Genomic DNA, 17,283 nt, shown 5'->3' with positions numbered 1-17,283 from the left:
TTTTTATATATCACCATTATTTATTTATGATCTAAACAACTTCCATTTTGTTTCTGGTAAAATATGGAGTCTGTAAGTCTAAAAGAACTAATTTTGTTGTATCTAATAACATGTTCCCCATTTTTTCAAGATTCTTGTTCTTTTATTTGTAGTTAGATTTTCATACGGATTGTAGTTGACTCCAAGAACGCCTCTTCTACCATTACTTAAAAAGTTTATCTTCATTGAACATATCAGATCTTTGCTAGATGTCTTTGAAGTAGAGGAATGTTGTTCATTTAAAGAATATTTCTTTTTAATGAACAACATTTCTCTACATCAGATATGTAGTAAAGATTTGTTAGGTTCAATGGAGATAATCTTTCTAAGTAATGGTGGAAGACTTCTTGGAGTCAGCTACAATCTGTATGAAAATCTAGCTAGGAATATGAAGAACAAGAATCTTGGAAAATGGGGAACTTTATATTTGAGACTTGTGAAATTGTTTGTTATTGAAGATTTTATCATGTTTGATGTTATTCTATGATGATCAATATTGTTATCTTTAGATTTTTTATTAGTAGTGTTGTATATTTGTTAGGAACAATGTTGTTGTATATGGTTATATGTAATGGTTAGATGTTTTTTTATGTGTAATCATATTTTTAATCACTTATGATTAAACAAAACATATGAAGTAGTATTACATAATATTTTATGATTTTACAAATGAATATTGTATATGGTTATGTGTAATGATTACATGTATTGAATAATAGTTATATGTAATCTTAAATGCTTGTAGTAACATTTAATAAAAGTTTAATCATGAATGAATATATTATCAAATCAAAGAAAGAATTATCAAAGTAGATTAAATCCAGAAGACAAAATCATAGTAAATTCTGTTTTATAAAAAGAGTAAAGTGTACTAAACAAAAAGTATATTATTTTGAAAAAAAAATTATGACTTATTCATTACTGATTAAAGCAGTAAATATCTATGTAGCTTTTGATGATTATTCTGCTGCAAGTTTGATTGGGCATGTCCGCAAGTTATGAGGAGCCCTTTCTCCACATCCTGAGCATCTTCTTGTTTGCTTGTTTGAATTTTTATACGCTATTTCTGCTGCACTTTGAATTCTACTTTTCTTTCCGCATCCTTTATTGCTTTGAACATTTGGAACATTGATGTCAATGTCTTTTGGAATAGTTATGCCCATAAGCTTTCCTACCTCTTCAACATCTGTCCTATTTTTCTGCAATTCATTTGTAGGATCGTTTTCATATTCCTTCAGCATGCTTTCTGTTTTTTTAACAAACAAATCCATTTTTTCTTTATTTTTTCTTACGTATTCCAAACGTGCTTCAAAGTTGTAGTATGCTTGATTGACACGTCTGTTAATTTCACTGTCTCCTGTATCATATACATGTCTACCAAAATTATAATGCCTTGATATCACATCCTTTCTCCAATGATTCTCAATGTACTGTTCAGGTATCTCCTTAATTCCATGTTTCATGAGTATGTTGAATGCATGTCTGCACAAAGTCCCAAAGCGGTTGAAGTGTTCACATGTACATTTTACATCATTTGTTGGAAGTTTTATTTCTACCTGTTCAAAATAAAATTAAAGCATTGAGTGTTTTATAATCATAAATGAATATTTTTTTTTAATACTATGTGCTGATTCAACAAAAATTAAAATAAGAATATATTACCTCAAATTCTGTTTTTAGATCACTGTTTTTGTTTAGTTGTTCCACTTTTTATAACTCCCATTCATTTTTTGTTGCAAGATGTTTGTATTGGCAGTACCACGAACCTTTATAGATTTCTTTCTGTACTTCATAAAACAATGTACTTGTATAAACTTTTGCAGCATGTTTTTCTATTGGTCATGGTGAAATAAATTTATATATAGCCTTCTTTGTTTGATGATCAAGCTCTTGTTGTGTATTTCTCTGTTTTTGAATTGCTGTGTCATAGTTCATCATGAAATTTAAAAGTAAATTTCCAGATTGAGAGTAAGTGTTGAAGAAGGAATTCATGCTTTCTGATCTTGAAGTGGTTTTCATCAATCCAGACATTCTTGTGTCACTGAAGTATGCAGGTATCCATTTGTCACGTAATTCAAACATGTCATTGAACCATCTTTTATCTTCCAGATTGAATTCATTAATAATCAAATCCCACTTCTTTTCAAATTCATCAGGTTTGATATGCATGTTCCAAACAAGCTTGTTAAATCTTTTCTTGAAGTCTTTGTTTTTAAATAAATCGCCAGTAATCTATGAATGAACAATGTGGCTTATATAAGTATAAATTATATACCTATTTCGATATATCACATATGATTAATCATATATGATTACTGTAATATAGGATATACCATCTATGATTAATCATATATCATATATGTACTGTAATCATATATGTTTAATCATATATGATTATTTAATCATATATCATATATGTACTGTAATCATATATGTTTAATCATATGTGATTATATAATCATATATGATTAATCATATACAATTATTGTGATGTAGGATACATCATCTATGATTAATCATATATCATATATGTACTGTAAAAATATATGTTTAATCATATATGATTAATCATATATCATATATGTACTGTAATCATATATGTTTAATCATATATGATTACTGTAATGTAGGATATATCATGTATGATTAATCATATATGATTTAATCATATATCATATATGTACTGTAATCATATATGATTAATGTAATTTAGGATATATCATCTATGATTCATCATATATCATATATGTACTGTAATCATATATGATTATTTAATCATATATCATATATGTACTGCAATCATATATGTTTAATCATATATGATTACTATAATGTAGGATATATCATGTATGATTAATCATATATCATATATGTACTATAATCATATATGTTTAATCATATATGATAATCATATATGATTAATCATATATGATTATATTGTATCATCATAATCATAGTATGATATATGATAACTTATATTATTATAATCATATATGGTTAATCATATATAATCATATATGATTATATAATCATATTATTAACATACTTAATTATATATCATTATATCGATCATATATGATTAATCATATATGATTAAGTATTTTAATAATATGATTACATAATCATATATGATTATATACTGTATAATCACATTACATACTATGTAATCATATATGTTTATACAGTATGGTATCTAATAATTCATATTATTAGAATAGTTAATCATATATGATTAATTATATATGGTTATATAGTATGATATTATATGATAAGTCATATATGAATCATCTATCATAATACTATATAATCATATATGATTTTATAATGTATTTTTATTATACCATTGCTTGTAGTTTTTTCATTATGTGTCACATACATAGTTTGTGTCTTGAATTTGGTAAGATAGATTCCACTGCTTGTTTTATTGCTGCATCTTGATCAGTTAGAACAATTTTTGGTGCTTTCCCTTCATGAGCTCTAAGAAAATCTTTAAGCAGCCATTCATACGACTCAATTGTCTCTCTACTCGGCAACCCAGCACCAGCAGTAACTGATTTCTTGTGGTGGTCAACTGCTGTGAATGGAACAAATACCATTTTATACCTATATAAAGAAAATGTGTTTAGTACAATCATATTAGATTAATATTATGTTTGAATTTATATACATTAACTTACTTGTTTGTTCTAAAAGTTGCATCAAAAGATATAACTTCTCCAAACTCTGCATAAAAAGCCTTTTCTCTTTCATCTGCCCAAAACATAGCAGCCAACAGATCTCCATCACATAGGAACTCAAATGAATAATTTTGGTAATGATCTCTACGATCATTCATTTTGTTTATCATTATTTGAGCATCCTTGTAACATAAGATTCTATTTACTCCTCTCCTCAAGTTTTTGTAGTTTGTTACCTTCGCCCCTACATATTCATATCCTCCTTTTAAAATTACTCGTATTTTGTGAGCCATTGTCGGACCAATTTTAGCTTTTGATGCACGTACTACAAACTCTTTTTCAGAATATGACATCTTTCTTGCCTTTCTTGTATAAGGTCTTTCCTCAATACTTTCCAGTGGGTGGTTGTGCATTTCAAAGAATTTCTTAACATTGTAATCTGTTGTTCCATAAAAATTTTCAAATATAATCTTTGTTGTACACCCAGTAATTATCTTGTTTGAATTTGGTTTCCTCTTGACAGAACTTGTAGCCAACATATCACAAGGTTTTGGTTTATCCTTGCCACCCCTATTGCATATAACATATTTTTCTTTTATTATTTGGCTATTGTATTTTGATTGGCTACTCAGTCTTGTATGAAAACTTGCCATTTCTGCATAATCAGTATACATTTTTACTGCCAAATTTAGTGATTTGAAAACACTGTTTACAACTGGTACAAATTCTGTAGGGACATCTGGTTTATATTCAGATTCTTCAATTATGTTACTGCAATATGATTCATTTGTTGAATTGGAACTTTCACCTGATAAAATAAGGGAATGACAATTATGTTATTATAAAATTTTATGTTGTAATAATCATATGTGATTAACGATATGTATTTATATTTTAGTATAAAAAATCATATATGATTTTAGATATTAATATATTATTAGATGTTAAATCATATTTATTTGTACATTGTATTATATGATTGATCATATAATATATTGTGTAATCATAAATGATTATACGTATCAATTTATAAATAATCATACTTGATATTGTTTAATCATGTATGATTAATCATATGTATTTGTAGTTTGTAATATATGATTAATCCTATTTTATGATGCATAATCATATATGATTATTCATCCAAATGTAATATTAATATAGATTTCAATTTGAAAACATATATGATAAATCATAATTACAAACTATAAATACATATGATTAATCATAGATATGAACAGTCATATATGATTATTCATCCTTATATGATTAAATCACATATTGTATTGTATAATCATATATGATTATTCATAATTTATATTATATAATAAAAGAATCAAAATGAAATGTAGAAACTGTCATGTAATATGTAGTATTAAAACGAATTAGTTGTACCTTCAATACAAATCGTAGTTTGAAGTTCTTCAGAAGTGAAAGAAATTGAATCGATTTGTTCGTCGTTAGGAGATGAATTGATTTCATCTATAATAGTATCAGTTGCGATCGACTTGTCAATTTCTTTTGGATGCGACATCATTTATGAAAATTGATTTTGATTCGATTTTCAAATGCTTTGTTTACGATTGCGAGGTGCTTGTTTCTTCGCTTTGAGGTTTGTATCTCGTATTTATGAGGATATGAACTGATGCTCTGTTTCGATCGTTTTTTTCGATTTGAAGATTGCGAATAATTTGATAACAGATTCAGTAAAAATAGGATCTTTTTAATTATATTGAATGAGTTGTTGAAGATTGGATGATATGATTACGTGACTGATACTGAAAATCGATGATTTAGCGATATGATGATTTTTAGAGAAGGAATGTGTCCGCTTTCTCAACATTAATTTGAAGTTTACTATTATACCCCTTAATCATTTAACAGTTGACGTTAGTTGACATTAAGTTCCATTGGCTGATATTTAATCTCAAAATCTCTAATTTTTTTATTAATCTCAAGGGAACCATCCCCTATATATATATATATATATATATATATATATATATATATATATATATATATATATATATATAGTTGTAAAAGATGCATAAACCCATTATGGTCATATATTCATCGACTATTTGTTAAACACAAAATGAAATCAAATTATTCAATTATTCTTTGATGATATATTTCACTATTAAAAATAAATCAACAATTTAATGACTCAAGTAGCAACATTGTACCGAAGCAGCTAGTTTTTGTAGTACATGCTTTTATCAAACAGCTACCTGACTGAAAGAATTATTCAACACCATTTTCCATTATGTATAAAAAAAATCCTATTTCAAAAATTTATCAAACATCATTATACTTTCAAGCTCTTTTCTAAAACATGAAGATGGGAAGAGTCTGAAGGGCAATGCATAAACCTACCCCGGTATTGAAGAGGATATAGAACACGATACGACTACAAACACAGCATTATGCTCCCTTTGGTTTTGCTCCTGACATGAATAGAGTGTTGGGATTTATTTCAAAATTAGTTTCAATAACAACAAAATGGGAAATGGAAGACATATGACTTTTGAAAAATAATATAAACATTTTATACCCACCAAGGATCATCTTGCAAGTTATAGAAATATTAAAACACCAACCAAAGAAAGGATGAAGAAATAACAACCTTTGTTGTTCTTTAGGTCCTCTTGGGAGGCTTGGAAGTTGATGAAGAATTTGAAACCTTTAAGACACAAACAATGACCCAACTTGATGTAGATGCTAGTCCATAAACTCTTAAACCCTTAAGCTTTAAGTTCATAACCAATATGAACTTAAAGATGGCATGTAAAAGCAAGTGAAACAACCAAAAATTATGACCCAAAAATTTCATTTTTGATTAAAGTAAAAATAATAATCCACAACATTGTTCATACATCCCATACAAATAAATATGTCAACATCATGAAAATCAGAGTATGTCCCATAAACAGAATCTATATGGTGTGTGTGTGTGTGTGTGATGCAGTCAACCCGAGCTCTTCCCCTTGGAACCGGAAGTATCTGAAACATAAACTATAACCATAAGCACAAAACTTAGTGAGTTACCCAAGATACCACATACCAAACATATCACATAACAGTCCCCACCCAATGAGATAGGGCCCTGCTCACACGCGCATAACGGGCCCCGCCCACACTCGTAATACGGGCCCCGCCCAATGAACATACATATACAAGCACATACAAGTACCACACGGACAACAAGTATATCAACATAATCAATCAAGGGTCGCCCTTGGTGCCTTAGACCCGCTAAACTCGGTGAGTAAACTCACCTCAAAAAGTTGAATGAAACGAATGATCCCTGGTTGTTGGTCCTACAACTCCCCGAGCTATCAATTGCCACATAAAAGCTAATTAACATTTGGGATCTACATTATAACCAAAAATCTATACTTGTGGTAAAAAGACCATTTTACCCCTACCCTAGCTTGGCCCAAGAATAGAGCCCATAACCACAATCCAATGGCCTCAAAAGTTAGACAACCCATCAAGGCCCAAAATATGGCCCAGTTTCCAATTAGGCCTAACTCCTTCACATAGGCCTTAGCCCAAGGACCAATAATATACTTGGCCCAAAAACTATCAAAATCAGAAGACCCCACTAACCCTAACCTTACAAGCCCAAACCTAGGCCCAAACCGAAAGTCCATTATCAAAATGTCATCAAACTGAGTACGCTAAGTGTACTCAGCTGGTACGCTAAGGATACTGCATCGAGGGCTAGTACACCCATAATGAAGATTAAGCTCCTAATCCATTAAGACTTTGTTCTAGAATGAAGATTAAGCTCCTAATCCGTTAAGATCTGACCCCTTTAAGCTGAAATACCACGTAAAGTTGCTAACTTTGCATCCATGCATAACCATAAGAAGCTCTAAAGCTCAAAAGGGACCTAATGAAGGACTTAATGGATGCATGAAGCCCCTAAACTCCATAAAGTTGACACCTTTATGCCAAATGAGTCCATAAAGACCTTGGATCTGAAATAATAAGCCTTTGGGACGTCCTAATCCCAACATCCATCTAAACGATGGCTAAAAACATAACTATTTTACCAAAAAGGAGATCTAAACATCAAGCAACCAAGATAAGAACTTGATACCCCAAACTTCTTGCAAACTGGGTAGAGGTTCAGGATCCAAGACCTCCTCTTCAGGCTAAGCAACTTCTAGCTTCTTTAACTCCTTCAAAATGCACAAAAATGAACACCAAAAGCTCTCCAAAAGCTCACACACTCAATAACCCAAGAGAGGACTTGATTTTAGGGTTTCTGGACATAAGAGGATGATAAGGAGGCTAACACTTGGGACTTAATGACATTATATACGGCTTGCACCTTAAAATTAGGGTTTTTGGGGTCTGACCATGTACGCTGTATGTACCACCTTGCCTTGTACGTTGCGCGTACGTGCATGCCTCCGCGATCCTTTTGATTCATCTACGCCCCGTGTACACTAGGCTTACGCCCAACGTACGGCCTCAATGAAGCCCACTCATGAAGGCTCAATCTTCTCATCCTAATAATAACTTACATGATTAAATTAATTAAATAAATTAAATAAATTATTGCAAATGAATAATACCGTGGAACCATCGGGAATTACAATTCTCCCTTACTTGGATCAGACTTTGTCCTTGAAGTCCGTTGTCCTGAACAACTCTGGATAGTGCTCCCTCATCTCCTACTAAGGATCCCACGTCCATTCAAACCCCTTGCGGTGCAGCCACTGCAACTTTACCAGCTCCAAAACCTTGTTCCTCAAGGTTTTTGTCTTCCGATTTAAAACTGCCACCGGTCTCTCAATATCATTCAGTCGGTCATCAACCTGAATATCCTCCAAAGGTATAATTACGAAATCATCCACAAAACATTTCTACAGCTAAGAGAACTGAAAAGTGCTATGAATTTGACTGACCTCGGCTCGAAGATCAAGACAATAAGCTACCCGGCCCACACGAAAATAAACATATTAGTAATCACTAGCACACGACTCGAGGTTGATAACCTATCGTGTTGACATATTCATATTTATGTGTCTATTCTAGTTAAGTTGACTATGCATGTGAGTTCTATGAGTTCTCATTTGATTGCATAAGGCAAATCACCTTGATCATTGAAAGTACATTTGATCAATGTGTGTAAGCTGCTCAATAACTTGGAAGCACTGGTAGACCCTTGTACTATCGGATGGCAAGAAATTAAGAATAAGCATGTACAGTCCATATGAGTTTGAATTTTTCATAAACCTTGTCTTATGATAGTGGTTGGAAATAACAAATTCACATGGATAGGAACACATAAACCATAAAATCTAAGTGACAATAGGTTTCTCTCTACTTCATGAAAATGATTGTGAGGAAACACTTTCACTAGTATATTTTAAAGGATCAAAGTTAGCAGTTGTGATAAATTGCATTCTCAAATTCGAGTATGATTACGACATCCCTTTTCATAGTTCGAATTGTGAGAAATGGCAAATAGTTTGAACATTTAGGACATATAGCTATAAGTTCTGAAAAGGTTTATACACACACATAAGCTTTCTATTGAAAGGTGTGAGCTTGAGAAGTCAAGGAAAAGACTTATCAAAGCACCATGTATCAGAAATCTGAACTTTGGTAAGAAAGTCAATAAGTATTGATTTCTAGAAGTCCAGCTGATTTCTGGGTACATGTCAAAGCTAGTGGGAGTAGAATTGTTATGCTGGTAAGAACATAATTGTTATGCTAGTGAGCAATGATGATTATAGGAATCAAAGTTCTAAAGTTGCAAAGTTACAGAACTGGAGATTGTTTTGCTATAGTAAGACTTAAGGGAGAGAGCACTAATACTTCATTTTGAATCTAAAAGCTTAGATTGAAATTTAATCAAACTTAGTCATGGACATATATGAATATCATGTTGAAGTGATTCAATATAGGAAAATTCTATTTATGGAAATATTATAGCAAAAGACTTGTATAGTATCATGTCTTCCTATAAGACATCATGAATTGTATCACATATGCTTCGGGTATAGGATCGATTGCATGTGCTATAATATTTGGTTGTTCTGGTTTTTCCAAATGCCTAGCGCATTAAGAGGGAAAAGGGACCAGAACCGGATATGACTAAAGTTGTTAAACAACTATCAAGGACAATCTAAGGTTTACCAAAGATTGGTTGCTTGGGACAGTTGGAAGTATAGTAATGGATGGACCATATTAATATAATTTTGAATAGATAGGATTCTATTAAGAATGGATAGTCATATGGAAATTATGGAAATATTTCTATAATGGGAGTTGGGTGTTAAGAATCTATGTATAAGTTAGAAACTTTTATGCAAGAAGAATGTTCAAGGAATGTACCTTGAACGTGAGACTTCATTTATGGGGAATTGTCTTGTAACTATCTCCAATGGGACACTTTGTAAAATCGTTGGTTAAGTCTCCGTGACTTAGGAGCCTCGACATTACAAAAGGATCATTGTATGTAAGTTTAGACTCTAACAAATTCTAGTAGTGGCAAGGATTTGGCATTCTTACACTTGTGATAAGGATTTAGAATTGTGAAATGAGCATCATTGGAAATGTGTTCAATTGATCTATTTCTCAAGGAAATGACCATAGATAAACATAGTGTGCATGATTGGAGCATTGTATGACTATTGTTTTAATTCAAGTATTAAGTTGATTGTTCGAAACATTATATAATGAATAAGGTCTAATCAATATGGTGATTAAATAATAAGTGTTTTATTTATATTCAAATGTTTTGAGATGATATTGGATTAGGTTATTCTTGTGTTTAACTTAGCATGTTTTACTTCCGGAATATTAAGATTATTCAAACATCCACAATCGATCATACTTTGGAAGTAAGTAATGAGGTAAGACTGTCATGAATCCGACTATAGATTGTCTAAGTGCTTAGGCATAGAAAATGTTTGTTGCAGTGTTCATGAGTACTCCTGAAATAAGAATTTGAGTATTGGATTAAACCCACGCTCATGTTAATCACTTCATGGATTTTAGCACGAGTGATTGTGAGACCATAATATCTTATATTCTTGAAACGGAGACATATAGTTGTTGTTTACAAGTCAGTTGTACATTGATAATATGTAAACGCATCAGTAACTTGATGTTATAAAACGTATTGTTGTGTGTGATTTGATGAGTAAGTGGTACAAGCATATGAGTCGAATTTTATCCATTCTTTTGACCCTAAATGGGATGACACCTAAGCGCTTGGCCGAGCCTGGACTAATTTTATGTGTTAAATTGTAGTATGAGTCAGTCGTTATAAATCGGAAGTCGGGAAACAAACCTTGGACAGAGAGAATGATTATAATCCATGTCTCATGTCCATACGATATCTTGTAGAACGTAGGAATATTTGATCACTTATCATAAAGGACGTGTTACTGATAAGATCAGAGTTCGACAACGGCTTTTGAAAGCAATGATTGTTGATTAGATTCTGAATTCATACTTGCAATAATAGTTATTAGACTTATCCAATTGGGAGACTGTTGGATTAGGTGTCTAAGCCCATAACAATAGTTGGTATGTACTTGATTTGATTATGAGCATGGTCCTTTTGGGTTGCCTTCACTCATGCAACTTGATAGGATGACTAGTGGAGAGAGAGAGAGAGAGAGAGAGAGAGAGAGTAGGACTTATTATATGAATAATAAATTGGTACTCAGAATGATTTTATTAATATATTATTTGGAAATCATATTATTAATTAGTGATTAATCGGAAATTAATTTAATATTAATTTTGGGATTAAAGGAACTGATTAATAATGGAGGGACTGGTTTTGCAAATCAATGATAGTTGTAAAACTGGGCTGATGGACTCCATAGAGTGGAGTGGACGAAAATCCTATAGGGAGTTTCGTCCAAGGGATTCAAAGAGGGAGTTCATGGGATGCTTAAGCCGTAAGCAGGAATTAGGGTTTCTTCCTGAAACCCTAGCAGCCCACAGCCTATATAAACCCTCCAAGACTAAGGAATTTAGGCCCTATGCTTATGAAACCCTAGAGTGGCCGATTTCTTCTTCTCTCCAAGTCATCCTTGTTGTGTTGAGTCTTTATGAATCCATTAGAGGTGCAACACTTGGGGCACTAAGCTTTCAAGAGTCGAGGACTTCAAGGATTGTTCTTATTATTACAATATAACAAGTGAGGTAATCATCTAACCCTAATTTATATATGAATTTCGAATTGTATATGCTAGTCTATAGGGTTATTTCTTTGGTGGTCATATTTGCATGTTCAATAGAGAAAAACTTAGATCCAAAGCAATTAGGGTCACATGATCGCATATGAATGTGGATATGCTCAAAACCCATCAGAATCATGATGTCATTCTATTTCTATTTCATGAAGCAATCGACAATTCCATTTATAAATCAATGGAATCATTTATCAACCAGAGGAAAGTTTGTAATTGCTATTCTTTATCACTTCAATCAACAAATAGAAATTAATCGGAAGTTGCAGGAATAGTGATTTTTAATTACAATCGAAAGTCCTCGAGTATGTTATGAACTTTCTACATCAACATTTGTTTTATTTACGTAATTTTATTTTAAATATTAAGCTACAGTAGACATTTTTTTATTTAAGAAATATAATTTTAAGAATTAAGTAAAATGTGTTTGATTATTCAAAACTACAGGTTACGGGTCAGGTTTGGATATCTATTGATTCGGTGGATAAGTGTATGAGTTTCATTATTCAAAACCCTACGGGTTACGAAACGGGTCTGGATTAGATTTTAAAATTTGTTAAAATGGTTTGGATCAATATCGATTTGCTCAAAATCCGCTCCATTGTCAGGTCTACATACATCTAAACCATCCAAGCTTCTTAATCATTCATACATTTTAATGTTTTAACATTGAATGATTCAGTTTCTACTAAACAATCCATTAATGTTATATGTTGTTTACGTCACTCAAACAAGTTATTACAACACTAGTGTTTTGAATAACAAAAAAAATAAAAAAAAATAAAAAACTTATTTAACTGTAAAATATTAGTTTAGTAATTCATCTAACATCATATAATAGTTGATTGGAAAATCTCCGATAAAGTTTCAATATTTTAGGTTACTTTACGGTTTAATCTCAATATTTATTTTTTGAAAAAAAAAGTCATAATTATCTGACTTCATACGATAATTTGTCATTTTATGTTGAAACAATATAACAATTGTTTCCTTAATTTGGACAAAATATAAAATAATTGAGACTATTCTGTTGAAACAAAATAAAAATTGTTTCGTTAATTTGGGCAAAATATAAAACAATCAAGACTATTCTATTTAAAAAATAAAAATTGAGATTAAACTGTAAACTGAAAAAAAAAAATATTAGAACTTTATCGGAGATTTCCCTAGTTTATTACATATATATATATATATATATATATATATATATATATATATATATATATATATATATATATTAAATATGTCCAACCTTAACAACAGTGAACGTCATGATTTTTTGGCAAAATTGTTCCTCTATTTATGTATGTATTGTTAATTCCATTTCATCACCTTTTTGTTACGGATCTTCTTTTAGAATCTTTGTACACCGTTTGTAAGCCAATAGTTTTGTTGTTTGTCGGTGGTTTTGGTTTTAATCCCTGCAACGTGTTCATCCTGTGTTCGTCACCGCCTTTCTCACCCAATATCTATTTTCCACCGTGATTGCCCACCTCCTCACCGCTAATTGCATCGATTTCAATATGCAGAAGAAAACTTTTTTTTTCATCTCTTTCTTTTTTCTCTGTCGCTCCACACTGACATCACTCCATAAACCAATCAACCCATCGATCGTCTTCATCGGCTATCCCTTCTTCTTCGTCACCTCGTACTGGCTGAGACCATCGTCACCCTGTACGCCGTCGGCCACCACCACCACCATGTCAACCGACCGTCTCTCTTCAAGCTTCTTCTAATTCATCCACCGCCTCATCCATACTTTGAATTTTGTAGTTCCTATTTTGCTCTAGACCTATCCACCCCATTCCTTAATGTGTTTCTTCATTCTATTACTATGTTCTCACGTTTATGCTTCGAATTAAGTTATATTGTTAATTTAGGTGCTAGGGCTCCAATGGGTCGACCGGTGTTATGATCAATCGATGATTGCCTCCAAAATTTGAGTCACGAGTTCTAAGTCAGTGGCATACATAGGAGCCTGTTAAGGTGAACCTATGCTCGATTCGTATAGCAGATGTATGTATTCTTTGATTTTTTTTGTTTTCTACAAACGTCGATGTTACTTTAGAAATATGGGATGATTGCTTTACATTTTATCAATATACTCTTCATCTTTATTTTCTTTTGATTTTTTTTCTTCTCAGGGAGAACAAGAGGTTCCTAAATCCTAACTCTTCCTTTATACCTGCAACAAATGGCACCATAATTTCGGGGCAACTGAGTAAACTTCGGCCACTGCATCTCCTTTATGCTCGATCGAGAAAAACGCAAACCCATTTCTATGGCTACTAACCTCAACTTCTTCTCCTACACCAGATGATCGGCTATCGGCCGAGGATTTTACACATTCATAAACCATATTTTTTACGAGTGTAATGTTCTTTTTCTTTACATTTCATTTGGTTAAGTTATTTATTTTCAATTGTGGTTCTTGCTTATTACAGGGCAAGTAGAAGGAGATGAGTCCCAGGTTGAAGAAACACTTGATCTAAACCCTAGAAACTGTAGAAAACTTAGATAGTAACTTGGTTTTACAGGTTTTGCATCATCTATTTCATCATAGTTGTTGCTATTTTGTGTCCCTTTTTAACATTTTTGGTTGGCATTTAATGTTTCAAGCAACATATTCAGCTTTTATTATGTTAATACTTAATCTTTGATACGGAACATGCTTAATTAACTTTCAATACATATCAGGTTCAGTAAGTTAGTATCGGATGCAAGGATAGGTGACACTATACCCACTACAACAAAAAACCAAATCGGTCTGATTGTTATTTAAACGATGTTGTTACCTCTTTTCAATATTGAGCAGCTGCAGAAAAATAAATTGACACCTCAAAAAAATCATAACAAACAAACCATACAAATTTGAACCGCTAAAAGTAATTCTATGAATTCCTTTTTATTATCAAAATTCCAGAAATTCCTCTCTTACTTCTGAAATCATAAGAAAAGCAACCTTGCTTCAACCAGTAGCATAAAATCAGTTAGTAATGTTCTTTGTATTCTAAAAAAATTGCATAATCTACTCAATTTTTTTTCTTATTTAGGCAATGTGCTTCTTCAATGATTTTATAAGAAAATATAAAAGTAACAAATAAATAGAAGTAAAGATTTTCCCCTTTTGGGTTTTGTTTTTCTACTCATTAGTTGTTTACATTTTGGATTCTTTTGAAGGTACTAAGTATTGTTTCAATTTTTTTTCAGGTTTGTTGCTATTGTGGTTCGTTATTGAGCTGGAAGTAATGATTTCTCTCTCTCTCTCTCTCTCTCTCTCTCTCTCTCTCTCTCTCTTTCTCCCTCTCTCTCTCTCTCTCACCGTATTCCTTTTATTTATCTGTTTCCAACATCTCTAACGCTGCCGCCATAAAAGCAGAGTTGTTGACCTCTACCTCTACTACTCCAGCGTCGACCATTCAGGTACTTGAACTTCTCCTAGTAAAATCAAAAATCTGATGAAGAGGATGTCTGCTGATTTTTTTCTAATATCTGGTAATTTTTTCTTGGTTTCTCTTAAATGTGATAAATTCTTAGTTTTTTTTCCGGAAATTTAAATGCATATATGTGTGAATTAAGCGTGAAATCAGATGTATGATGTTGGTACTTCTCTATGGTTGTAATTCTTCATGCCAACACAGGCAGATTTGTGTTTGTAAAATTTTCATGTATCTATGTTGTTAAAAATTAGATTTAGGCTTACACGTTGGTAAAAAATTTGATGAAATAAATATTGGATGCTTTTTTTTTGTGCTGATTTATGCTCTGATGAAATAAAAATCCGATGAAAAATATGGTAATTTCTTAAAAATACTTGCAAGGGACATACAATGGGCCAATCTTGCACTTAGCTTAGTATCAATAATTTCTTTGTAAAAAGAAAAAAAAAATAATTGTTGTCTTATTTTATGTGTGAGGAGAGCAATGTAATTATGAGACGAGTATAGTATATTTAGTTTTATAATTTATATTTGTTATCGTTTACAGCAACAACACATTCACTTACTTGATTAGAGTGTTGAGGGCAAGGTGTTCATTGAGGCTATGAACATTGTCATTGCTTTGGATCACAAGAGAATCAGGTTCTATTTCACTCTCTTTTGTTGCTCGAAAATACGTCAAATTTGCATTCGAACTCGCAATAATGTTGTTTATTAAAACTTAACATCCATTAGTCAATAGTACCTTCAACTTGGAAAATTATGAAATCACTCTAAAAGATTTGTATATTTTCTCATTTCACATGTTGTTTTTAGCATTGGATTAATCTGTCAAGTGGTTTATTTATTTGTTAAAGGATCTCACAACATTGAAATTGGGCTACAAGTTCTGGTTTCTATAATAATAATAATAATAATAATAATAATAATAATAATAATAATAATAATAAAAAGTTAACTGAGTGTATTGATAAAATGATGAGGTATGTTGTACTTTCTTCATTCCGCGTCATTGGCGTGTTGCTTGACTGTAAATACAGGATCAGACAAAAAATACAACTGATGGAACATTTTGGACTTTCTTTATTTCAAATTTAGGTCCCAATTGTTTTGAAGATGAGCTAAAACCTTTATTTTTCCAAGTAAATATTAGCAGATTCTAGGATTTTTAGTTTTCTTCATTTCCATTTTATGATGATGACCTATATTTATGCATTTTGGTTATAGGTATCTGTGGTGCACCCACCACTTCATTTCACGTATCAAAGGAGAAAACAGAAATAGATTCCAGCAGAGCAAGTGACTACTACCGACCACAAGGATTTTGCCTGACATGGAGGGAGGGCAGAGGCAAAATGAGAATAAAGTTTAGACCTTTATGATGAACACCCAAGAAGAAATTGGTCTGACCATTCACTATCATGAGAACTTTTTTAGCTGATAATAACCTCCGTCCCCCGCGAAGCAGGGAACACCCTCTAGTTATAAAATTAAAATAGTTGTGATTAACCCTAGAAAAACATATAGTATTTTCTTAGAAGTTTGTAATCTTAATTTAATATTTAATCTATTAATGGTTTTAAATGTTTATTTATTTCATCTTGATAAACCTTCTACATGTTTTTTTTTTTTAATTATTTATTTAATGTGTTAATCGTTAACTAATATAAAAAACGTGATCGAACCAAGAAAACTTCTCCAATTTGAATGGGAGACGCGACAAAGACGTCCCATGTAGCCTCACGCAATTCAACACTGCATGCTCGGTGTTTACTATTTGATCCCTAAATTACATGAAAATACCACATTCACCCTTTAAAACTGTTTGTATAACTTTTAACCTCAGACATATGATAATATCAATTATAGACCCATCGATTCCGGTGTAGACATTAG

The 17,283-nt window shown here is 31.6% G+C and overlaps 1 protein-coding gene and 1 long non-coding RNA gene across 4 annotated transcripts; one reads left to right on the top strand and one right to left on the bottom strand.

Annotated features, from left to right (window-relative positions):
- Positions 1 to 998: 998 nt before the first annotated feature.
- Positions 999 to 5,250, bottom strand: LOC111905248 (protein FAR-RED IMPAIRED RESPONSE 1-like). Its single transcript, XM_052769663.1, has 7 exons — positions 5,112 to 5,250; positions 3,717 to 4,524; positions 3,453 to 3,642; positions 1,906 to 2,271; positions 1,806 to 1,821; positions 1,702 to 1,709; positions 999 to 1,595 (listed from the first exon to the last, which is right to left on the bottom strand). The coding sequence occupies exons 1-7, from the start codon at positions 5,248 to 5,250 to the stop codon at positions 999 to 1,001; spliced, it is 2,124 nt and encodes a 707-aa protein (XP_052625623.1).
- An 8,133-nt stretch (positions 5,251 to 13,383) lies between these two features.
- LOC111905210 (uncharacterized) lies at positions 13,384 to 16,949 on the top strand. 3 transcript variants are annotated; one of them, XR_002854765.2, is made up of 6 exons: positions 13,384 to 13,963; positions 14,092 to 14,319; positions 14,392 to 15,370; positions 15,935 to 16,029; positions 16,486 to 16,529; positions 16,615 to 16,949. It is a non-coding gene; the product is annotated as an uncharacterized LOC111905210 (long non-coding RNA). The 3 variants fall into 3 exon arrangements; XR_002854764.2 differs by having other exon boundaries at positions 14,092 to 15,370; XR_008231196.1 differs by lacking the exon at positions 16,486 to 16,529 and having other exon boundaries at positions 14,092 to 15,370.
- The last annotated feature ends 334 nt before the right edge of the window (positions 16,950 to 17,283 follow it).

The sequence above is a fragment of the Lactuca sativa genome, chromosome 3 (assembly GCF_002870075.4).
Source record: "Lactuca sativa cultivar Salinas chromosome 3, Lsat_Salinas_v11, whole genome shotgun sequence".
Lineage (NCBI taxonomy): Eukaryota > Viridiplantae > Streptophyta > Magnoliopsida > Asterales > Asteraceae > Lactuca > Lactuca sativa.
The sequence above is the reverse complement of the archived record's forward strand: the minus strand, read 5'-3'. Positions and strand labels throughout refer to the sequence as shown.

Excerpts from the sequence above, each read along its gene's own strand:
- LOC111905248 (XM_052769663.1), bottom strand. The coding sequence starts at position 5,250 with ATGTCGCATCCAAAAGAAATTGACAAGTCGATCGCAACTGATACTATT. Across the intron at positions 4,525-5,111 it reads AACTACGATTTGTATTGAAG|GTGAAAGTTCCAATTCAACA; the intron begins GTACAACTAATT and ends TTATTTTATCAG. Across the intron at positions 2,272-3,452 it reads ATGCAGCAATAAAACAAGCA|ATTACTGGCGATTTATTTAA; the intron begins GTGGAATCTATC and ends GTTCATTCATAG.